The 24948-nt window shown below is 41.1% G+C and overlaps 1 protein-coding gene across 1 annotated transcript in view; it reads right to left on the reverse strand.

Moving 5' to 3' along the window:
- Positions 1–24948, reverse strand: part of raly (RALY heterogeneous nuclear ribonucleoprotein) — a 53596-nt gene that overhangs the window by 22167 nt on the left and 6481 nt on the right. Inside the window, exon 2 of the mRNA XM_055160105.1 lies at positions 5635–5923. Coding sequence (XP_055016080.1) covers positions 5635–5890 — 256 coding nt within the window. The 5' untranslated portion in view covers positions 5891–5923. The remainder of the gene's footprint in view (positions 1–5634; positions 5924–24948) is intronic.

The following is a 24948-nucleotide window of genomic DNA, read 5'->3' on the forward strand; positions in this document are numbered from 1 at the left end:
GACATGCCCGGAACACCTCCTGAGGGAGGCGCCCAGGAGGCATCTGGAACAGATGCCCGAGCCTCTGCTGCTCCTCTCGACGTGGAGGAGCAGCGGCTCTACTCCGAGCTCCTCCCGTGTGACTGAGCTCCTCACCCTATCTCTAAGGGAGCACCCAGACACCCTGCGGAGGAAACTCATTTTGACCACTTGTATCCGCGAAACTACAACATTGTACATAGACAGTGTTGGGGAGTAACAGATTACATGTACCGGAGTTACGTAATCAGAGTACAAATTATGATATAAAAGACACAGATAAATGTAAAATAAAATAATAAAATAAGAGACTTGCATGAGGCTGATTCTGATTTTCTGATCGTATAATTCACCAAAACATCAAATTATAACGACGTGTCCATCATCTCTAATGTTTTTTGTAATAAATAATCAGTGTTGGGGAGTAACAGATTACATGTACTGGAGTTATGTAATCAGAGTACAAATTATGAGTAACTGTATTCAGTTACAGTTACTGTTTCAGTGAGTGGTAATTGGGTTACAGTTACTTTGTTAAAATAAATGGATTACATGATGGTATTTTCCTGTTTTCACATTTTGGGCTAAACCAGAACTAAAACCAGGTCTAAACCAGGACTGAACCAGGACTAAACAATATGACATTTATCAGTACGTGGACATAATTGAAGGCAGCAGTGATCTCATATAAAAATCATTTCTCTATCAATAATATTTTCAATATGTTTAAATAAAGACTGAGCTTTTTATTTTCTTTTAGCAGACAAAACAAAACTTCTCATGTTCAAATTTCTCCGTCTTTGATTTTCTACAACAAACAAAAGTCTGTTCATGGAGACTTGGGCTCAACAGAGGATTTGAAGAAAACAAACGAGAATTTTCAGGATGTGGTTGTTACATTCATGTTGTTTCAAAAAGCATGACAATATCAAGTAATCCAAAGTATTCAGATTACTTTCCTCACTTTAATTAATTTAATGGATTCCGTTACAAACTACATTTTGAGGTATGTAATCTGTCATCTGTAGGGGAATACATTTTAAAAGTAACCTTCCCAACACTGTTCATAGAAATATTTTATAATTAATTTATAATTATTTGACAATTATTATTATTTTATTAAAGTATGAAACTAATTGTATGTTGTGCCTTTCATTCCGCACTTTTCTGTCTAATTTATGTCTCTCTTTTTAAATTTTAATCTTTATGATTATTTATGTTTTGATTTGTTTTTATTATGATTTTAATGCATTTCTTATTCTGTAAAGCACTTTGAATTACTTTGCGTACGAACTGTGCTGTACAAATAAACTTGCCTTGTGCCTGAGTTTTGTTTGGAATTTTGTGTCTCCTGAACTGATCAGGAGTCATAGATGTGTTTTAAAACTGCTCAGTGTAACTTTTTTGGTTGCTGCTTGTTTCTGTGGATATGTCATTGCTCTCTTCAGAAAAGTACAAAATCATGTACAAATTATGCTCAATAATCCACCACTAGAAAGAGTCTTTCAAAATAATTTTTTTGGAATAACCATAGATCATAATTTAAACTGGAAATCACACATAAATACAATTAGGAACAAACTATCCAAAGTGATCGCAATTATATATAAATATAGATATACCCTAGATAAAAACAGTCTTTTTATTATATATAACTCGCTGGTAATGCCCGACATAACCTACGGTATTGAGATTTGGGGCAATACATATAAGACGAATACAAAGTCAGTCTTTACCCTACAAAAAAAGGCAATAAAAGCAATCACATTATCAACTTATAACGAACCAACCAATGCATTATTTATAAACCTTCAAACGCTGAAATTTTATGATTTAGTCGACCTTTACACTCTTAAAATCATGTTCAAAGTAAACAACAATCTCCTGTCGAAATCGTTACAGAACATGTTCAAAATCCAAAAGAGCCGATACGAGCTCAGAGGCACGACCGTGTTTATTAAAAAGAAAATCAGAACAAACATTATGAAATTTTGTAAATCTGTTAAAGGGGTGGAGCTCTGGAACAACTGTACAGAAAACCTCAAATTGTGCACCACTTTCTTTCACTTCATAAAGAAGTTTAAATGTTTAACTCTGGACAGATACATGAAATATGAGACTTAGTTTGTGCTGTAGAACTTTGTTGTTCTGTTACTGATTAGTTTGTTTCTTCCTGCTGTATTTATGAAGATGAACTGGTGTCAAGATGAAGCTCTGACAAAGGAATAAAGGGTAAAGGCAGAATAAGCTTAAGCTTCAGCCTGCACCTTTTCGGTCTGTATATGTTAAATATGACTGTTTATGAATTAAAGTCAAAATATACCTGTGACCGAAATAAATAAATAAATAAAATAATAGTTAGAGGTGGGTTTATTGTTCAAAATTACCTAGAAAAACAGACATTCTGACCGAGCGGGGTCGCCTCTCCACAGATCTGACCTGTAACTTGGTCTGGTTTGGTCTCCATGATGATTGAAAGTTTTAAAGCCATACTGTGAAACATTCCAGCCAAAGCAAAAACATCTCCATGGGAAAAAAAAAAAAGCATTTGACGAACTCTCGACCAGAAAAAAAATGCACATTGCACCTTTAAAATTGAAACATATTTTCCAAAATTTGGTCTAAAACTATCATTTATATTTATAAGACGTATTCACTGACCAAATTAAGTAAAACAAAAATGTAAAAAACCCACTTTAAGCTTGATTAGTATTTATATTTGATCCTGAGTTGAGCGGGTTCATCAGTATTTAAACCGAACTACAGAGAGTTTTGTTTGGAGGGTTTTTTGAAGGACACTGTTGTATTGATCTGACAGAGGAGAGGCAGGTGCAGGGACAGGCAGGACGCCTCTCACCTCTGGGACTTAAGCACCGCCCTTTACTGACTTTGACCCGGTCACTGAACGCACCACGTCCAGGACAAAGACTTTTCAAAGTGGTAAAAGAGCGAGAAAGAGCGACGTACTTAAAGGTCCAGTCTTACACAAAACAGACTCTTGTGAGGTTTAAGTCCTGTTATGATGTTGTTATTTCCTCAAAAACAGACCTGGAGTTGTGTTTTGTTTATTCACACATGTTCAATGTTGGGGAGTAACAGATTACATGTACCAGAGTTATGTAATCAGAGTACAAATTATGAGTAACTGTATTCAGTTACAGTTACTGTTTCAGTGAGTGGTAATTGGATTACAGTTACTTTGTTGGAAATAAATGGATTACACAGAGGTATTTTCCTGTTTTCACATTTTGGGCTAAATCCCTTTTTTTTTTTTCAGTAATTCCACTCATTGCCAGAAACTAAACCAGGTCTAAACTAGTGTAGCGGGTGGTGCCACCGGGTGTCGCTGCTGGGCCACACCCAGGCGGAATTTAAGGGGAAGTTGGCCGTGTGCCCGGGAGGGTGTCAGTTTCCGTGGGTGGCCAGGTAGACCGCTGTGTGCGTGCGTTTGGCTGAAGATACAGGTGGGTTTTTAGATGGTTTGTGTGTGAGGGTAAATGAAACTGTGTTTTGAAAATTGATTGTTGTGTGTTAGGGCGGCCACGCTGTTTTTAAAAGAAACTTGAGCGGTGCTACGGGGAAGCTGTGTGTGGATGTACGACACAGGTAGCAGCATTTTAAATTGGTTTTAAATCATTAAAGTTTATCAAGTTGTCAGTTTTTTGTAATTTGGGTTTTTGTTTTTTGCAGTTGTTATTGTCCCTGCTGTCCTGTAGTTGTTTGTTTTTTCCGGTCACTTCCTTCTTTTCCCTTGAGCTTGTCCATTCATATTAAATAAATAACCTCAACTGCATCCCCGGCTCCGGACCTTTATTACCACGGCTGTAACACTAGATTTTAACCAGGTCTAAACCAGGTCTAAATCAGGACTAAAACCAGGACTAAATCCTGCTGCGTGGACCATGTCTCCTCCTCTTCTATCAATAATATTTTTAATACGGTTCAGTAAAGTCTGGGCTTTTCATTTTCTTTTAACAGATAAAACATCTTATGTTATGATTTCCTTGTCTTTGCTTCTCTACAGCAAATCAAGTAATCCAAAGTATTCAGATTACATTACTCACTTTAAGTAATTTAACGGATTACGTTACAAACTACATTTTGGGGTGTGTAATCTGTAATCTGTAGGGGAATACATTTTAAAAGTGAATTTCCCAACACTGCACATGTTCGAGTAACACATAATTATGAGTCTGTCTATATCTCCAAAGGTGAAAATGCTCTGTTCCACCTTGTGATGTCATGAAGTGGTAGTTTTCAAGTTAGCAGCTCCTTTTTTTTACTTTTTATTTAGTAAAGTTTGGACATTCCCAACAACTGTACAACAACTCACCCTGTGTCCTGTCAATCATCTTATCATTTTTCCTGTGACCTCTTGTGTACAGCTGAGATTTTACATTTTCTTACTTATTCATCTATTTTGTTTTTTGTTTTTTATTGATTTGGAGAGGGTGATTGGTGCTTTTATCTGTGCACGTCTTGACTCCTGCAATGCCCTGGACACTGGTATCAGCCAAGTGAACCTGTCGCTCTTGTGGTGCGTTCAGTCCTGTTCTAGTCCTGGTCCGGTCCTGGTGTAGTCCTGGTGGTTCGGGGATTGTGTGAACGCTCTAGATGCCTCTGTTTGGACGCCTTTGCATTTGAGTTCAGATGCCCCCGGCGCACATCTTGGACGCTGTGAATGAACGGGAGAAAAATACTTGACGAGCGTCCGTTGCCCTGGAAACAAATGCCCGGTCCCGGTCTTTTCCCGGAACGATGACAGACCAGGTTGAGAGAGACTTTATAGTGTTTTTGTTACATAAAACCATCAGCGGCTCGACAGCTGCAGCGTATATGTATGTATACTCTGCAAATGACACTGGTCCAGTCCTGGCGATCGGCTCGGCGACTGCGGCCTGTATATATTTATACTGCGCTAATGACACACTGACACTGGTTTAGTCCTGCTTTAGTCCTGGTTTAGTCATGGTCTAGTCCTGGTCTAGTCCTGGTCCGGTCCTGGTGGTTCGGGGATTGTGATGTACATATTTATACTCCGCTAATGTTTGTGGCTCTCGTTCAGGTTCTCAGGTCTTTCTCTTTCTTCTGGATAATAACGTTGCTACGTCTCTGGATATTTGTACACGATTGGTTGAGGCGACGTGTCTGAAGCGAAAGTTCAGCATTTTCAACTTCTGACACCGACGTCCTGGATGCGCGTCTAGAGCGTCGACGCCAGAAGGCTCAAGACATGTTTTTTGCGGCGCATCTTCGAGCATCAACGCCAGATTCACGCCGCGCTGATGCCCGAAGATGCGCCGCAAAAACACAGGACGCCCCAGATGTGCGTTCACATAGACTTTACATATAAACTGGATGTCTTCACGTCCCGGTCTGAACGGACCTTTACAGTGTGTCCAAAATTCTGCAGCATGTCTTTTAACCGGCACATATCGTAGAGAACACGTTAGACCTACTGTATCCTCATTGCACTGGCTCCCCGTTCATTTTAGAGTTGATTTTAAAATGTTATTGTTTTTAAAGCACTTCATAGACTGGCCCTGACCTCATCGTTCCTACACTCCTGAGGTCTGAGGGACAGCCCTGACCTGTCGTTCCAAAAACGTGACTCACCCAGCGTCTGTCCGGCCAGAACTCGCCCGTTCTCGCCCAGCACAGCGGCCCGGGCGTGGCGTTCGCTGGCATACTGGACGAACGCGTAGCCTTTGTGCACGGAGCAGCCCAGGACTCTGCCGTACTGAGAGAAGATGCCCTCCACGTCCGACTTGTTCACCAGCGCCGTGTTCAGGTTCCCGATGAAAACGCGGGAGTTTCGGGACTTGGGGTCGGTTTTGTTGGTGATGTTGCTGGTTTGGACTTTCAGAGACATCGTGTTTGACGATAGTTCAACTGCTGCACAGATCTGAAATACAAGAAACACATGGAGATAGTTTTAAAAAATATTACATTTCAATCACAACAAATTTTAGATTTGTGAATACTTTGTTAGAAATAATGAAACATCGTTGTTTTCTGGGACTGGAGGGTAAGGGGGAACTGTTTACCCAGGGCCCAGAGCAAAGAGAGGCCCCTGACCAAGTTTATAATGACAGTTTTTCATTGTACAACTCGTAGTGCGGCTCATCAAGATAATTTGTACCCAGGGTGCAGAATTTGGTGCTACACCCTTGGTTATTTTGGCGATATCCCCAATTAGAATATTTTTCCAGTTATTTATTGCGAATCAAGTCATGCAAGTCCAGTGAAGAGCTTGAAATGGTACAAAGGTAACTGAACTAGCCAGGCTGGCACCACCTAGTGCCTCTGCTCAATTTAATTTCTCTCCAGCCACTAGATCAGGAATCAATATACACTAGACGGTTTGCAAGAACCCTGGAAGTTGTAGACCGTGCACCAGCCAATCAGGGAAGATCTGTGAAGCCATGACGTCAAACTCAAGCATCTGTCTGGGTCCATTTTGTGATACAGCATGTCAGCTTCTCCTGGAGGCAGCCTGAACAGAGGATCTTAAGAAAGAGGCTTGGAGAGTTAGAACAGTTCTCAGACATGTCTTCTTTATTGGTTCAGGCAGGTACAGGTCTCAAGATTCAAGTTGATTCAGCATGATTTTGCCTACGCGGCGTCTCTGTGCGTCGGTCGTCCCTCGACAACGCAGTCGACGTTCCCCAACTGATGCACAGAAAAACTGGGTGCCTTTTATACCAGCATAACTGTTGAGTTAACATCTTCATGGAAACATACACAGCAGTTTTGTCCCAACACGTGTCCCATAACAGACTGGCAGATGCTAAAGGTTGGAGACACACCCCTTATCTGTCCCATACACATTCACAGTCCATATGACATCATATCCCAACCCCATTGACACTCCAAAGTCCAGAAACATACACAGCATGTAACAGGGCAAATTAACATATGAATGAAACTTTAAAAACACAGGGTAGAAGCCCACAAGCACAACAGTAAACAAAGTGTCGAGATGGATGTAGACGAAGACAGACATTCTGTGTTGGCAACGATTCTCGACATCAAGGATTTAAAGCCGGAACAAAGAGAATGTTTGGTGCATTTTATCAAGGCGTTATTGCCCTTCTTCCTACAGGATTTGGCGCATTACATACGTCACGACCAAATAGCTGCGATTGGTTAAATGATAAAAGTACCCGCCTACCGTCGAGTGAACGAATCCTAATGCAGCAAGGTCAGACGGAGTGTCCAGCAGCACAGTGTCCAGAATTAAAGGTTGTACGGAGGATTTTTTTTTTGTTTCAAGTTGTCAATGATAGATTATAGAGATGCAGTAGCCTTGTAATTATGATGACCAAAAAAAAGAGAATAAAAATTCATCAACTCTGGACGTGGTGGGGCTAAACATTTGCCAATAGATAACGACACTGCCTCGTTATCTGTGAGCTGACAGGCTGTCAATCAAACTCCCTACGTTTCTAGTGTAACTGACTTGCCTGCGCGCTGCCGGTACGTGGTTTACGTACGACTGTCACACAGTCCACAGACGCAAGACGCACAGACGCTGTTTACTCCACCAACGCAACAGTTCTTAACGGCTTTTTTTGACCTATATCTTCCTCGCAGTTCGCACAAAGTTTGTTGCAATGGCGACAAGAATCCAGGAGCAGTTCGCCGCAAAAGAAAGTCCGTTTTTGAGGTCGCTGAAAGAAGAAGACAAGGGGAAAAGCAGCGAAGCCAAACTAAGGTGATTCTTGGAAGATTCATTCCAGCGATGGCGCGACTGAAGCAGACGAAGGGTCTAAAGACTGACGCACTGGTCCAAATTACTCCTGGACAGGAAACTTCTGCTTATTATGAAAACGTACTTTATTTCCAAGAGTTAGACAAACGTTTTTCAGGACACGAAAGCGATATCCTATGTCTGAAAACGTAATTTTCAAGGCAAAGAAAGAGTCCGCTTGCTGCTGCGTGTTGTAGTTAGTTCATTCGCACGGAATCTCCGCACACTCTTCTCTGCACCCCTTTCCTGCTCCTGTCCTCGCTGCCCGATCCTCACTTCTCGTCCGCGAACGAAATGTCTGCGCCCCCCCTCCCCCCGCTCCTCACTTCTCCGTCTTGCCTAACCAACACTGTAGTTAGTTGTTTACAAGTCATGTGCAGCACCGGCTGTAAACAAACCTGTTTCTGGCGTAAGGAGGAGGAGGGAGGAGGCGTTTCTACGTAGGAGCTGTAGGGGAGGGGGGGTGGTTTCACACATGCGCAACATTTGAAAAAGGACAAACAGTCGCTGGATTTCTCGTTCCTTGTTAAAATCCTCTATACAACCTTTAAACCCCATTGAGCCGGTTTGAGATGAACTGGACAGAAGAATGAAGCGACCTACAAGTGCCGCACATTTATAAGAACTTCTGCAACAGACTTGGGAAGAACTTTCTGAAGAATATTTTGATTTCTGTTGTAAAAAGAACGAGCCACGAGTGTGTTCAGCTGTTATATCTGCCAAAGGTCGACACTTTCATGACTCAAAAGTTAAGAAAACCTTTTGATGAACAGTAAACAGTAAAAAACTTGGTAGTGTACGCTGCAGCTTTGACATGAACATTGTCAATACCCCAAAAATGTTCAATCTGCTGTTTATTAGACCATCTCTCCAGACACCAGCGTTACATATTGTTATATTTATCCCTCAAAAAACAGGTGTAGTTATTTTTTCCAACGTGTAAAGCTTGTTCCCTCTTAAAATGAGCAACAAAACTACAAAGCATCAGCTTCACAAAGACTCCAGACGTTTGTTTGTGAGTAATTTTAGTCTGAAGTTTTAGAGGAAATTGGCCGGTCTGATAATTAAACGCATAACTCTTCCAAACTAAATATACTGAACATTCCATAATTTCCCATCTTATATCGTCTCTGTGCTTTCGTTTTTCTCCTCAGCTCTGCGTTTTCATTTTAAAATCCCAGAAACGGAAACGTCTGACGCAGCGTTTTGGACCAGAATCGTCTTTATTGGAAAAAGATTTGAGCTGCAGAAAAGTTACTGAGGTGAAAAGTCACAGTAACTCAGTCTGGAAGTGTCCGTGTGTGTGTCTGCGTTTGTCTGCCCCGACCCGCCCGGCGACAGAGGGGAGCTCAAATCTGATTGGTCACATTTTATTGAATCAAATAAACGTGACCTTCACAGACCTGAGCCCCGGAGGTTTAAAGAGAAACAGCAAGAAAAGGGATTAATTTATGTTTCATGAACGTGAAAAATAAGGAGTAAAACAGGTCTAAAACAAGATCTAAACCAGGTCTAAACCAGGACTAAAACAGGTCTAAACCAGGACTAAACCAGGTCTAAACCAGGTCTAAACCAGGTCTAAACCAGGACTAAAACAGGTCTAAACCAGGACTAAAACAGGATTAAACAAGGATTAAACCAAGATTAAACCAGGTCTAAACCAGGACTAAAACAGGTATAAAACAAGACTAAAACAGGTGTAAACCAGGACTAAACCAGGTCTAACCCAGGTCTAAACCAGGACTAAACCAGGTCTAAACAAGGACTAAAACAGGTCTAAACCAGGTCTAACCCAGGACTAAACCAGGATTAACAATATCTAAACCAGGTCTAAACCAGGACTAAACCAGGACTAAACCAGGATTAAACAGATCTAAACCAGGTCTAAACCAGGATTAAACCGAAACTAAACCAGATCTAACCCAGGTCTAAACCAGGTCTAAACCAGGACTAAAACAGGACTAAACCAGGACTAAACCCGGCCTAAACCAAGACTAAACCAGGTCTAAATCAGGATTAAGACAGTTCTAAACCAGGTCTAAACCAGGATTAAATCAGGACTAAACCAGAACTAAAACCAGAACTAAACCAGATCTAATCCAGGTCTAAACCAAGACTAAACCAGGACTAAACCCCCTAAACCAAGACTAAACCAGGTCTAAATCAGGATTAAAGACAGTTCTAAACCAGGTCTAAACCAGGATTAAATCAGGACTAAACCAGAACTAAAACAACTAAACAGATCTAATCCAGGTCTAAACCAGGACTAAACTAAACCAGGACAAACCAGTCTAAACAGGATTAAGACAGTTCTAAACCAGGTCTAAACCAGGATTAAACAGACAAAACCAGAACTAAACTAAACAGGACTCTAAACCAGACTAAACCAGGACTAAACCAGGACTAAACCCGGCCTAAACCAAGACTAAACCAGGTCTAAATCAGGATTAAGACAGTTCTAAACCAGGTCTAAACCAGGATTAAATCAGGAACTAAACCAGAACTAAAAGCTGGAACTAAACCAGATCTAATCCAGGTCTAAACCAGGACTAAACCAGGTCTAAACCAGGACTAAACCAGGTCTAAACCAAGACTAAACCAGGTCTAAATCAGGATTAAGACAGTTCTAAATGAGGTCTAAACCAGGATTAAATCAGGACTAAACCAGAACTAAAGAACTAAACCAGATCTAATCCAGGTCTAAACCAGACTAAACCAGGACTAAACCAGGACTAAACCCGGTCTAAACCAAGACTAAACCAGGTCTAAATCAGGATTAAGACAGTTCTAAACCAGGTCTAAACCAGGATTAAATCAGGACTAAACCAGAACTAAAACCAGAACTAAACCAGATCTAATCCAGGTCTAAACCAAGACTAAACCAGGTCTAAACCAGGATTAAACCGGAACTAAACCAGATCTAATCCAGGTCTAAACCAGGACTAAACCAGGACTAAATCAGATCTAACCCAGGTATAACTCAGGTGTAACCCAGGACAAAACCAGGTCTAAACCAGACTCAAAACAGAACTAAACCAGGTCTAAACCAGACTCAAAACAGAACTAAACCAGGTCTAAACCAGGACTAAACCAGGATTAAACCATGTTTAAACCAAGTCTAAACCAGATCTAAACTAGGTCCAGACCATGTCTATAGGATTGAGATAATAAGAAGCCTGAAAGAATAACAAAAGGTGCACTACGTAACATTTATGGTGGGGGACCCTGGATGCCTGGAATGTTCCACAATATGGAATTAAACATAAACAAAACAAAAGTACCTGCAAAATCATGCATTCTTATTTTTATTATGTGACGTACCAACACAAACACAGAATAGACAAGCACAGTCAAAATCACAATACAAGTACTTAAAAAAAACAACAAAAAAAACACAAAAAAAAAAACCCAGAAAACAATAAGATACTGAAAAACAAGAAATCTAATCTCCAATGGCAACTGGTTCCACAGAGAGTAAAAATCAGACACAGAAAACAGCTGCTTTAACATAAATTCTTGGATTATTAGAGAACTTTTTCATGTTAGAGCTGGTTTAAAACTTCAGCACCATGGACAGTTCACAGCAGGGGGCCAGGTTACGGTTTGGTGCGTTTGAAATGTAATGTGCTTTTTTCTGAACACTTTCGATAATTTGTTTTGCTTTTTTGATCTAAATGACGCGACATTACATCGGCTTTAATCTTCTTAAGGTCGTGTTTTACAGTGGAAAAGGGCGAGCAGCGATTTTCTTCATTTTAGTGCATTACGAGTTTCCAAACCTTTGTCTCTCAGCTTTCATCTACACCTGCTATTCCCACTTCAAAACAGATCTGAACCAGGTCTAAACCAGGTCTAAACCAGGTCTAAACCAGGTCTAAACCAGGTCTAAACCAGGATTAAACCAGGTCTAAACCAGGTCTAAACCAGGTCTAAACCAGGTCTCTAAACCAGGTCTAACCAGGTCTAAACAGGTCTCTAAACCAGGTCTAAACCAGGTCTAAACAGGTTAAACCAGGTCTAAAGGTCTAAACAGGTCTAAACCAGGTCTAAACCAGGTCTAAACCAGGATTAAACCAGGTCTAAACCAGGTCTAAACCAGGTCTAAACCAGGATTAAAACAGGTCTAAACCAAGTCTAAACCAAGACTAAACCAGGTCTAAACCAAATCTAATCCAGGTCTAAACCAGGACTAAACCAGGTCTAAACCAGGTCTAAACCAGGACTAAACCAGGTCTAAACCAGGATTAAAACAGGTCTAAACCAGGTCTAAACCAGGTCTAAACCAGGACTAAACCAGGATTAAACCAGGTCTAAACCAGGTCTAAACCAGGTCTAAACCAGGATTAAAACAGGTCTAAACCAGGTCTAAACCAGGTCTAAACCAGGACTAAACCAGGTCTAAACCAGTCTAAACCAGTCTAAAAACCAGGTCTAAACCAGGTCTAAACCAGGTCTAAACCAGGACTAAACCAGGTCTAAACCAGGTCTAAACCAGGATTAAAACAGGTCTAAACCAGGTCTAAACCAGGTCTAAACCAGGATTAAAACAGGTCTAAAACAGGTCTAAACCAGGTCTAAACCAGGATTAAAACAGGTCTAAACCAGGTCTAAACCAGGATTAAAACAGGTCTAAACCAGTCTAAACCAGGACTAAACCAGGTCTAAACACTAAACCAGGTCTAAACCAGGATAAACCAGGTCTAAAACTAAACAGGTCTAAACCAGGTCTAAACCAGGACTAAACCACTAAACCAGACTAAACAGGTTAAACCAGGTCTAAACAGAACAAACCAGGATTAAACCAGGTCTAAACCAGGTAAACCAGGACTAAACCAGGTCTAAACCAGGAAAACCAGGTCTAAACCAGAACTAAACCAGGACTAAACCAGGTCTAAACCAAACCAGGTAAACCAGGTCTAAACTAAACCAGGTAAACCAGGTAAACAGAACAAACCAGGACTAAACCAGGTCTAAACCAGGACTAAACCAGGTAAAACCAGGTCTAAACCAGGACTAAACCAGGTAAACCAGGATTAAAACCAAACCAAGTCTAAACCAAGACTAAACCAGGTCTAAACCAATCTAATCCAGGTCTAACCAGGACTAAACCAGGTCTAAACCAGGTCTAAACAGGTCTAAACCAGGACTAAACCAGGACTAAACCAAGTCAAAACCAGGACTAAACCAGGTCTAAACCAGGACTAAACCAGGTCTAAACCAGGACTAAACCAAGTCTAAACCAGGTCTAAACTAAACCAAGTCTAAACCAGGACTAAACCAAGGTCTAAACCAGGACTAAACCAGGTCTAAACCAGGACTAAACCAAGTCTAAACCAGGACTAAACCAGGTCTAAACCAGGACTAAACCAGGACTAAACCAGGTCTAAACCAGGACTAAACCAGGTCTAAACCAGGACTAAACCAGGACTAAACCAGGTCTAAACCAGGACTAAACCAGGACTACACCAGGCCCAAACCAAGTCTGAAGCAAATCTAACTCAGTTCTAAACTAGGACTAAACCAGGACTAAACGGGAAATGTCACATCAAGATTTGCTTTTATTGTTCAAAATATGAAACAAAATAAGTCAAATCAACATGAAACTAAAATACTAAAATGTAAGAAACTGTAAAAAAGCGCGGGGGGAAACACAGACTGTATAAAGAAGTGGACTTGGGGAACGATAACAACAAGAGAAAAAATATAAAATAGAATAAAATAGAAATAACTCCTAAAAATAAACGTTTAGGAACAGATTTTCGAGGATATGCAAACTCTGCTCATCAGACATCAGGAGTCTAACCCACAACCTCCTCCACGGCTGAATGAAGAGGCAGGAATCGATATGTTTGTGTGGGCTGGAGACTTTCTGTTGTAGCTGACACAAGCACTTTAAACTGCTACTACTGCACAATAAACAAAAAGTACTTCAGGAGATTTACAAATACTTTCTCAGTTCTATCAAGGTTTGGTTTAAGTTACACATAAATGGTTTCGTACATGGATACTTTTGTTATGTTTCATTCACACATGTTTAACACACAAACCCTGGATGTGTTATTAGGTTCTTTTTCAGACCAAGAGTTTGTTTTCGTACCTGACAATTTCGACTGTTCCCTGTGGTCTTCCTCAGAGTCACGTGATGTTGCCGTGACGTGTCGTTCAGATGATTTAAACAGGTTTTGGCGCTGTTTTCTACCGGTGGAGGCAGGACGACAGCGCCACCTGCAGTCCGACTTCCTCAGGACAGTATCCCAGGTGTGTGAGAGTAAAAAAGCCCCCTCGTCCCGGTTTATAGTCCCGTCTGTGGGCACGTTTCTGTATTTCGATAGGAAGACGGCGCCAAAACCTGTACAAATGAGCTGCCAGGACACGTCAAAGCAACATCAGTGACTCTGAGGAAGACCACAGGGATCAGTGAGTGCGTATACATGCACATCAATAACCCGGTTATGATCGGGTTTTTTGAGTATCCCGGTTTCTTGATGGTGCATGTATACGCAGTAACCCGGTTATGGCAGTATCCCGGTTATTAGAAACCGGGTTACTGTAGCTGGTTTATTCCGATAGTAACCGGGTTACTTGTGGCATGTATACGCAGTATCCCGGTTACTGCAACATAAAGTTGAGTGCGCATGCGTCCAAAAGACACTTTCCAGCCTTCTCAACACAACAGTAGTCACATAAATAAATTGACCAACATAAATAAAGTGACCAAACGAGTGAAATGACTGTAAAATTAAGAGCTGCGCTAAACCTGCACACGTACAATCTGCACTCGTACGACCTGCACTCGTGTGACGCTGAAAAGCTAAAACATGAACTATCTCCTATACTCTATACGCACAGAACACACTTACCATCATCAGCGCCTCTTCTGTCACAGAAATAACACACATAATCCACAGAGTCGTGTCATTTAGTCCAAAAGAAACTGATCGCATCAGCGGCGCAAGGAGCGAGTTGTTTTTATCGCCGCTAACAGTTTATGCTAATTAGCCAAACGGTCTTAAGTTTCGTTTCTGTAAAACGTAAACAAATGTGATCACAGCTGAATTATCTGATCAAACGGGCTGATGTGTCTATAGTGTTTATGGTTTATATGTTGTAAAGTTGAGTTTATTTATGCAGAAGATTTTAATGAAGAATCTGCACAGTGGATTGTGGGAGATCTCGTAGCTCCTTAGCTTCTTATGCTAAAGGAGCTCACGGTTTGTATTTTTCCTGGTTTAAGAAATTGATTTAAGTTAATTTTTGCGCCTGCGCATTTGTAAGATTATGTCAAGAAACCGGGATACTCCATTTGATCATGTATACGCGGATATGAGTGTCCCGGTTTCTCAGTGCGCATGTAAACGCAGTAACCCGAATACTGACATAACCGGGGTATGGCTAATAACCGGGTTATTGATGTGCATGTATACGCACTCAATGATGTGTGGGTGATGTTTGGTTGAGGGTGACGCCTGACCTCCTTGGGATTTTTCAATAATAAATGTATAATTAAATCCATCCAGCCTTACAGGATTGCAACTGGAAGAAAATTTTGTGTGTTTTATTTGGAAAACATACCAATCAAGCTGAAAAAAAAAGACTGATAACCTTCTTCAGATACAAGCAGCCAGCAAGAAGGCGATCGCACGAAAATGGCTACAAGACAAACCTCCTACTGTTTCAGAATCAACAATCAACAAAATTCAGATTATGGAACGAATAACATTTTCTTTAAGACGCTCCTCAGATGAAGGAGAACGTACAATCAAAATAAAACTTAATGTAAAAATTTTGTATACACCTTTGCAGATGTCACAAGCTTGATGGCCTCCTATTTTATTACCTCTGCCAAGGAGGTTATGTTTTTGCCGGCGTTTGTCTGTTTGTTTGTTTGTTTGTTTGTTTGTTTGTTTGTCTGTTAGCAACATAACTCAAAAAGTTATGGACCAATTTTGATGAAATTTTCAGGATTTGTTGGAAATGTGTGAAAAGGAACTGATTTCATTTTGGGGGTGATCCGGAAGAAATCCTGGATTCTGGATCACTTTGAAATTTTAGTTAACATTGTGGTAAATGGGGCCAAAAATTTTGTTTCTCAATATCTCGGTTAATTATTATTGACCAAACCCCATGAAATTTGACTCAGGGATGGACAATGGGATCCTCTTTCATATTCCAAAGGCTGATCCGGATCTGATCCAGAAGACTGATTTTATCGCAATTTATATAAAAAATGGGGGTAGTCCTTGGCGGAGGTCTGCGCTCTCTGAGTGCTTTTCTAGTTTTCTTTTTATTTCTTTTTAAAATTATCTTAATACCTTTTTTTTTGTTGGTCTGATGATTTGCTTCTGTTCTCACAATACTGGTGATTTGTGTATGTAAGTACGTGATATACGTAACTAAAACGTCCTAATAAAAATAAAGTTGCAGGGGCAGCAGTCTAAGCAGAGACTCCCAGGCTTCCTTCACCCCGGACACTTCCTCCAGCTCCTCCGAGAGGACCCCGAGACGTTCCCAGGCCAGCCCAGAGACACAGTCCCTCCAGCGTGTCCTGGGTCTTCCCCTGGGCCTCCTTCCGGTGGGACATGCCCGGAACACCTCCCGGAACAGATGCCCTCCCCTCAGCTGCTCCTCTCGACGTGGAGGAGCAGCGGCTCTACTCCGAGCTCCTCCCATGTGCCTGAGCTCCTCACCCTATCTCTAAGGGAGCACCCAGCCACCCTGCGGAGGAAACTCATTTCAGTCGCTTGTATCCGCGATCTTGTCCTTTCGGTCATTACAAAGAGCTCATGATCATATGAGGATAAGAACATAGACGGACGGTAAATCGAGAGCTTTACCTTTCGGCTCAGCTCCTTCTTCACCACAACTAATTAAATAATAATAATAATAATAATAATAATACAATTTCCAAAAAGGAGGTAAAAGGAGCTGGTCACTTGAAAACTACAACTTCATGACATCACAAGGTGCAACAGAGCGTTTTGAGCTTTGGAGATGTAGACAGACTAAAAATAAAGTGTTACTCAAACGTGTGTGAATGAAACAAAACACAACTCCAGGTCTGTTTTTGAGGAGGAAACAACGTTCTATGACAGTTTTGTGTAATACAGGACCGAGGGCACAAACGCTGTCAATCAACAAGACGCCTGGTTGGTCTGTTATTAAATTTGCACTTTAAAATAATGCACTTTAGTTCATGTAAATGTCAAAATGCTTATGTTATATCTATAATAGTACTCGCTCAGATGTACAGAATAAATCAGCTGTTAGTTACATTAACGTTTTATGTAAATGTGGATCCTCCTTTTGTTGGGCTGTTACTGTTAAAAAAAAAAATGTTTTACTGTTTGGGGTAAAACAAATGTTACTTTCCTATCACAAATATCAGACACTTTAATTCCTCGTCTTCTGTTGAATGTCGGTGGTGGATAAAGCCGAGTCAGTGTTGTAAATGCGTTTCATTTAAAGAGTTGGGAAAAATATGGAAGCCTGAGAAACTAAACCAGGACTAAACCAGGTCTAAAACGGGTCTAAACCAGGACCAAACCGGGACTAATCCAGGACTAAACCAGAAATAAAACAGGACTAAACCAAGTCTAAACCAGAAATAAACTAGGACTAAACCAGGACTAAACCAGAAATAAAACAGGACTAAACCAGGTCTAAACCAGGTCTAAACCAGGACTAAACCAGAAATAAAACAGGATTAAACCAGGTCTAAACCAGGTCTAAACCAGGTCTAAACCAGGTCTAAACCAGGTCTAAACCAGGACTAAACTAGAAATAAACTAGGACTAAACCAGGTCTAATCCAGGTCTAAACCAGGACTAAACCAGAAATAAAACAGGACTAAACCAAGTCTAAACCAGGTCTAAACCAGGACTAAACCAGAAATAAAACAGGACTAAACCAGGTCTAAACCAGGACTAAACTAGAAATAAACCAGGACTAAACCAGGTCTAAACCAGGTCTAAAACGGGTCTAAACCAGGTCTAAACCAGAAATAAAACAGGACTAAACCAAGTCTAAACCAGAAATAAAACAGGACTAGACCAGGTCTAAACCAGGTCTAAACCAGGTCTAAACCAGAAATAAAACAGGACTAAAACAGGACTAAACCCAGCCTAAACCAAGTCTAAACCAGGACTAAACCAGGTCTAAACCAGGTCTAAACCAGGACTAAACCAGGTCTAAACCAGGTCTAAACCAGGATTAAACAGGACTAAACCAGAACTAAACTAGGATTAAACAGGACTAATCCAGAGCTAAAACAGGACTAAACCAGAACTAAACCAGTCTCAGTCCTGGTCTGGTCCCGGTCTCAGTTCTGATCACCCGACAGTGCACGCGGGCGCAAAAGTCCGACATCGCAGTTTATTCATTTAAACACAAAATCGAAAACTGAAAAAAACAAAACATTATCTGTTTTTTCATTTTGGTTTTGGAGACAAATAATGAGGAAAAATTTTTGTTTTTTTGTTTTCTTATTTTTGGTTTTATTTTGAAAAACAAATAAACAAATGGATTTTTCACGTCCCGGTCCATCCAGATCAAAACATTAGCTTATTAGCATTTAGCTATTGTGGAATGTATGAAAAGCAAAAGGTAAATGAGGAATAACTCTGCGCCAAACAAACGTCCACTCAACTAAAACAAGAACCCAACTTTTATTTTTATCTTAATACAAAAGTTTGAATTTAACTCAGTCCAGATCAAATAGCATTAGCTTATTAGCATTTAGCTGTTAGCGGTGTGTGCTGTGAATGACAAGAGCGCGGTTACATTCGATCTGACTCTTCTTTCTCTTCTTTCTGTCGCTACAAGTGTGAATTAAATTAGGCTTAGCATGTGTAAGAGGCTCTGGAGTAAAACGGGAGGGCATCAGGACGCTTACGGATTAAGACTGAGTTATATTGAATTATAGAGTTTAGTCTTCAGAGGAGAGAAATGTACGATAAATGTCCCTATAAAGCCAAGTCACTTCTCCTGACATCCGTTGTAAATGCTATTCGTTTAAAGAGTTGGGAAAAATATGGATGTCCGACAATCTGTGTATTGTTCGTTCATTCGTTTTTCAATAATAAAACAAGAAAAAAATAAGAAAACAAAAAACTATTTTCTTCATTATTTGTTTCCAAAACTAAAATGAAAAAAACAGATAATGATTCATTTTTTGCAGTCTTTTTGCAAGACTGAACCAGGACTGAGACTGGGACTGGACCAGGACTGACACCGGGATTTGGTTTAGTCCTGGTTTAGACCTTGTTTAGTCCTGGTTTATTTCTAGTGTAGTCCTGTTTTAGTCCTGGTTCAGTCCCAGGTGTCTAAATTTTTGACCATTTTGATCCAAACCAGGACCAAACTAAGACTAAACCAGGACTACATCAGGTCTAAACCAGGACTAAAACAGGACTATCAAATTTTTTGACTATAATTTGATCCCTGCCAACAGTAAAGAGGAGCACAGAAATCAAATCTGTGTTTGCAAATGACCATAAAACAAAAAAATGCAAAAGCCCCTCACAATTTTATTTATACCAAACATCCCACCTGGGAGAGTCCCAGTTTAGAATTTTGAAAATCTGGTCGTCCTAACCCCAGAGAACGTGAATGACATCAGCTCCATGCACATATATATATCCTGTTTTAGTCCCGGTTTAGTCCTGTTTTAGACATGGTTTTAGACCTGGTTTAGACTTGAGTTTGTCCCTGGTTTAGTCCTGTTTAGTCCTGGTTTTTTTTAGTCCTGGTTTTTAGTTCTGGCTTAGTCCTGTTTTAGTCCTGGTTTAGTCCATCTTTAGTCCTGGTTTTAGACCTGGTTTTAGTCCTGTTTTAATCCTGTTTTAGTCCTGGTTTAATTCTGTTTTAGTCCTGGTTTAGTCCTGGTTTAATCCTGTTTTAGTCCTGGTTTTAGACATGGTTTTAGGCCTGGTTTAGACCCGGTTTAGACTTGAGTTTAGTCCTGTTTTAGTCCTGTTTTAGTCCTGTTTTAGTCCTGACGTAAGGGAGGGGGTTCGCACTTTCGCGGCCCGGTATTGGTCCACGGCCCGGAGGTTGGGGTCCTCTGTTTTAAATTACATTATTGCACTTGATCTTTCAATATCTTTGACAAAAACTATTCCATAAATTAACTCTTTTCACTGCAATGCAAAATTAGTTTTATTTAATTGTTCAATTGCGTGTTTTTATGTTGCGTTGGTTTTATTGTGAATTATTGTTCCTCTTAAGTGTTGTAAAGGGCTCTATAAATAAAGTTTGATGGGCTGATTGATTGAGAGAAGGAAAATCTGAAAAAGCTGAAAGAAACAAACGCCAGCGCTGGATCAGAGAGGCCCTCCAGATCCACAAACGAGTAAAATAAAAAATAGTAAATAGTACTTTTTTGGTGGTAGTAGTGGGAGGTGTGGGACGGAGAGAGAAGAGATGGAGCTGCTCTGAAGATGGATGAGAGACACTGGACTCATTCATCATCAACGAGAAAACAACAGGAAGAAATAAGCACTTGAAAAGAAGGAGAGAGGAAGAGGAGAAAGAGAGAGAGAGAGGGATCAGATGGACAGATAAAACACGTGAACGACTATTAATTATACTTTGAGAAACTTCAGACCGCAGACACGACTCTCACTCATTTCACTTATCAAGATGCTTAAAGTCACACGACACGATAGATTTTAGATAATTTACCTAAAATGAACATATTAAAGCCGCAGTATGTCACTCTTTTTTGCTTTTTTATGTTTTGATTGCGCTGAAAATCGTATAAAAACGTGTTCTTACTGTGAGCGGGCTTGCATCTCCGCAAACCTGACTCTTATTTAGTCTGGACTAGGGCCTCCTCCTGCTTGTTTTCATGCAAATTTGATTCCATTGGCTGTAATCTTTCACAGTATGGCATAAAACGTCAGTGGAGAATGTTCTGAAGTATGAGTTTAACTTTTCATTTCTATTGAATCATGCAGGCGACTTTGCACCTCCAAAAATTTACATCACAACTTGGTTCTGGTTGGACGGGTACCGTATTTTTTGGAATATAAATTGCTCCGGAGTATAAGTCGCACCAGCCAAAAAGTGCAATGAAGAAGAAAAAAAACATGTATAAATTGCACGAGGATATAAGTCACACTTTTTGGGAGAAATCTATTTTACAAAATAAGAGACCAGGAACCGACATTTCATATTGTAAGTCAAGTTCTAGTAAAAACAATAGAACAGAGAACAACAGACTGTTAACGTCACATATGAACAGTTCTTCAGATAAACTATAACATAAACAACAGAACAGAACAAGTTTAACAAACTCTCCATCTCACTCCAAATCACTAAATCCATTTAATTCTTCATCCTCGGTGTCACTTCTGAACAACTTTGGCTGCGTTCACACTGCAGCCTGAAGTGACCCAAATCCAATTTTTTGGCTTCTATGTTCCTGTATCTGATCTTTTAATGACAGTCTGAACGACACAGATCCGATTTTTTCAAATGTGGCCCAGGACACTTGGATATGTGCTCCTGAAACCGATACATATCTGATCTTTTGACATGTGACTTCAGTGTGAACGGCCAAAGCACATTTGTCCACCTACACGTTATCAACAAGACACAAACGTCACTATTCTGCACTGAATTAGGCGAAAATTGTTAATGAACTCTGTGTCACTGAAGTGAAGCACATCACCACTCACCACTCTTGGCTCCGTCTCCACATCCACACGTTTCTTTCAACGGACGTCGCTGCCGCTGCCCCACAAAACACCACGACCAAAAAACCTCGTCCTTCTCCTTCTCAATCTCCTCCTTAAAACAAGTAAGTTGTTCATGTTCTGGCTCCGGTACGAGAGGAACTTTAAAATCTCCAGGTGCTCAATGCTCGCGTCCATGTTTGGACAACTTCCGTAAACACAGAGCACGCTCGCTGCGGTTGACGTCATCGTGTCTCCAGTGCACATGCGGGACACTTTTGGGCCGTTTACTGTTCACACTGGAGTCACATACAAGTCGCATTTAATTGGAAATGTGAACGACCTCGAAAAAACATCGGATTCCACAAAAAAAAAACGGAATTGAGCGTTAAGCCCTGCTGTCTGAACGTAGCCATTTTGACCTCCAGAGGTAAACAGAGCGCCGCTTCCTCTTCTGTGTAGTTCTCGTCAGACTCAGCATCAGTTCCAGTTAGAATTAGTCCGGTCTTTCTGAATCCCGACAGGATGGTTTCGGTGTCACTGAAGTCCAGACTTTATCGATCCATCCAGTGACTTCAGGAAAGTTTCATGGTGCATCCTCCTGGTTTCACAAGTTTCTCGCTCACTCCAGACTTTCTTTCTGCTGCTCGATTACCATTTTCAGCTGAATATTTCACTACTTGCAGCTTGTAATCTGCAAAATATGATTTTCTTTTTTGGGACATTTGTGTTCAGTTTTCTCAGTCGTCTTTATAAGTTTGTTTAAATGTTAAATTGTTCAGTGATGCAGAAGTAATGGTGCGATCGACTGACATGATACAGACAGGACAGAGGCTCTTTCTGCAGGAGACATGCGCAGTAGAGCCAAGTGACAGTGGTACAGGATACTGACACACAAGACTAGAGCGCCCTCTGTCAGTATGAACATTGTATATATAAGTCGCACCGGGGTAGGACCACCTGAAACCATGAAAAAAAGTGTGACTTATAGTCCAAAAAATACGGTAAGTGGACAGGGAGTACAGGAAAGAGTCTGTGTGTGTACTACTGCTGCTGGGAAAAAGCTGTGTCTCGCAGATGACTCCAGCGTGATTTTTTTTTGTTTTTTTTACTGCTGACAACAGAGCTTTCAGAGGAAAATTGGACTGAATTGGATAAAATAAATATAACGAGTAAAAACGCCAACATTTCAGAATCTTCTAATAGCAGCAGCTCCAGCCTGTCTGCAGCCTCGTGGTGAACTTTGAGAGGGCGAGAGGGAGTGTGTGCTGTTCTTATATCTTTGTATGTGTGTGTGTGTGTGTGTGTGTGTGTGTGTGTGTGTGTGCTGCTCTCGTCTGTCTCTGTGTGATAGTGGACGCTGTGTCTCGCCTCAGGACCCTCGCTCCGTCCAGTCTGGTCCCGATGGACACCTGCAGCTACAGACAACACCACATGTTCAGATGTTTTGCCCCTGAGGAGAATCACAACTGCTGCTCACAAATACTTAGAAATACAGTTATAAATGACGAAAGGGCAGACGGAGGGAGTGGACAGAGCTGTGTTTTAGTTTAAAGAGCGGTTTAGTATGAAAAATCAACTTTTTGCAGCTGTCATGTTATATGTAAATTTGTTTCTTCATCAAATATTCCTGAAGAGGTTTTAGATATCATTCATGCATGTCTGAGTAATCTAGTGATCTCTAGATTACTATTCAAACCCTCCTTACGATTCATAGCTGTATGATCCTGAACAAGGCTCAGTCCAGAGTCTCTGAAACCCACCCGCTCCAGCACCATCATTATTCATAAATATACTAGAACTGTGGAAATACCGGTTTGTCAAAGTCTGATCCCGTCAGATCTCAGAAGCTCAGCAGGGTCGAGTCTGGACAGGACTTGGATGAGAGACACTGGGAAAATCAGGAGCCACAGGGGGGCGCCAGTGGCAGAAACTGTTGTTGTGTCCTTAAGCAAGACACTTTACCCACATCGCCTAGTATGAAAGTGGTGTGTGTGTGAGTGATGGTGTTGGTCGGGGGGGCCGATGGTGCAGACTGGCGGCCTCGCTTCCAATGATTAATTAATTAATTAGTAAAACAGGATACAAAACAATACAACTACAATTTGACAAACCTCATGTGATGTGCAGTTGTGTCATTAGTGAGATACACACTGATTGTGTTGGGATAGTGCTCTGGAGGGGGAGTGACGTTGCATGGAGAGCAAACGAAGGGGGGGCAAAACAAAACTGAAACTGATTAAACATGTACACAATACGCTGCTTTCGTCAAATAGCATTTTCAAAACAATAAAGGAGACTGTGAGCTTCAGGTGTATCAGTCTGCCCCGGGGCAGCTGTGGCTACAGAAATATCTCACCTCCACCGAGTGTGGAGGGAGTGACTGATGCACTTTGGGCGTCTTTAAAGGGACTATGGAAATCCAGTCTTTAATTAATAATGAACTCATTAATCAGACCTGTAAAGTCTGGATTTACAGATTCACATCCAGTCCTGCTCTAGTCCTGCTCTAGTCCTGCTCTAGTCCTGGTCTAGTCCTGGTCTAGTCCCAGTTTAGTTCTGGTCTAGACCTGGTCTAGCCTTGGTTTAGCCCTCGTTTAGTTCTGGTTGAGCCCTGGTTTGGTCCTGGTTTAGTCCTGGTTTAGTCCTGGTTTTGTCCTGGTCTAGCCCTGGTTTAGTCCTGGTTTAGTCCTAGTTTAGTCCTGGTTTTGTCCTGGTCTAGCCCTGGTTTAGTCCTGGTTTAGTCCTAGTTTAGTCCTGGTTTTGTCCTGGTCTAGCCCTGGTTTAGTTCTGGTCTAGACCTGGATTAGCCCTAGTCTAGTCCTGGTCTTGTCCTTGTTTAGTCCTGGTTTAGCCCTGGTTTAGTCCTGGTCTAGTCCTTGTTTAGTCCTGGTTTATTCCTAGTTTAACCCTGGTTTTGTCCTGGTTTAGCCCTGGTTTAGTCCTGGTTTAGTCCTAGTTTAGTCCTGGTTTAGTCCTGGTCTAGCCCTGGTTTATTCCTGGTTTAGTCCTAGTCTAGTCCTGGTTTTGTCCTGGTTTAGTCCTAGTTTAGTCCTGGTTTTGTCCTGGTCTAGCCCTGGTCTTGTCCTTGTTTAGTCCTGGTTTAGCCCTGGTTTAGTCCTGGTTTAGTCCTAGTTTAGTCCTGGTTTTGTCCTGGTCTAGCCCTGGTTTAGTCCTGGTTTAGTCCTAGTTTAGTCCTGGTTTTGTCCTGGTTTAGTCCTAGTTTAGCCCTGGTTTAGTCCTGGTTTAGCCCTGGTTTAGTCCTGGTTTAGTCCTAGTTTAGTCCTGGTTTTGTCCTGGTCTAGCCCTGGTTTAGTCCTGGTTTAGCCCTGGTCTAGTCCTGTTTTAGTCCTGGTTCAGTCTCGTCTCGTCCTCAGACTGTGGTTGTGATGAATCTGAGAACATCCCTGTTTTTTTTTTTTTTTTTTTTTCCTGTCAGACACATTTTTACACTAATCCATCAGGAGGTGAGGTGTCGGGGTCTGACCGTGTCACCGGCGC

This window comes from Boleophthalmus pectinirostris, unplaced genomic scaffold (genome assembly GCF_026225935.1).
Source record: "Boleophthalmus pectinirostris isolate CB_2022bp ecotype Guang Dong unplaced genomic scaffold, ASM2622593v1 HiC_scaffold_3, whole genome shotgun sequence".
Lineage (NCBI taxonomy): Eukaryota > Metazoa > Chordata > Actinopteri > Gobiiformes > Gobiidae > Boleophthalmus > Boleophthalmus pectinirostris.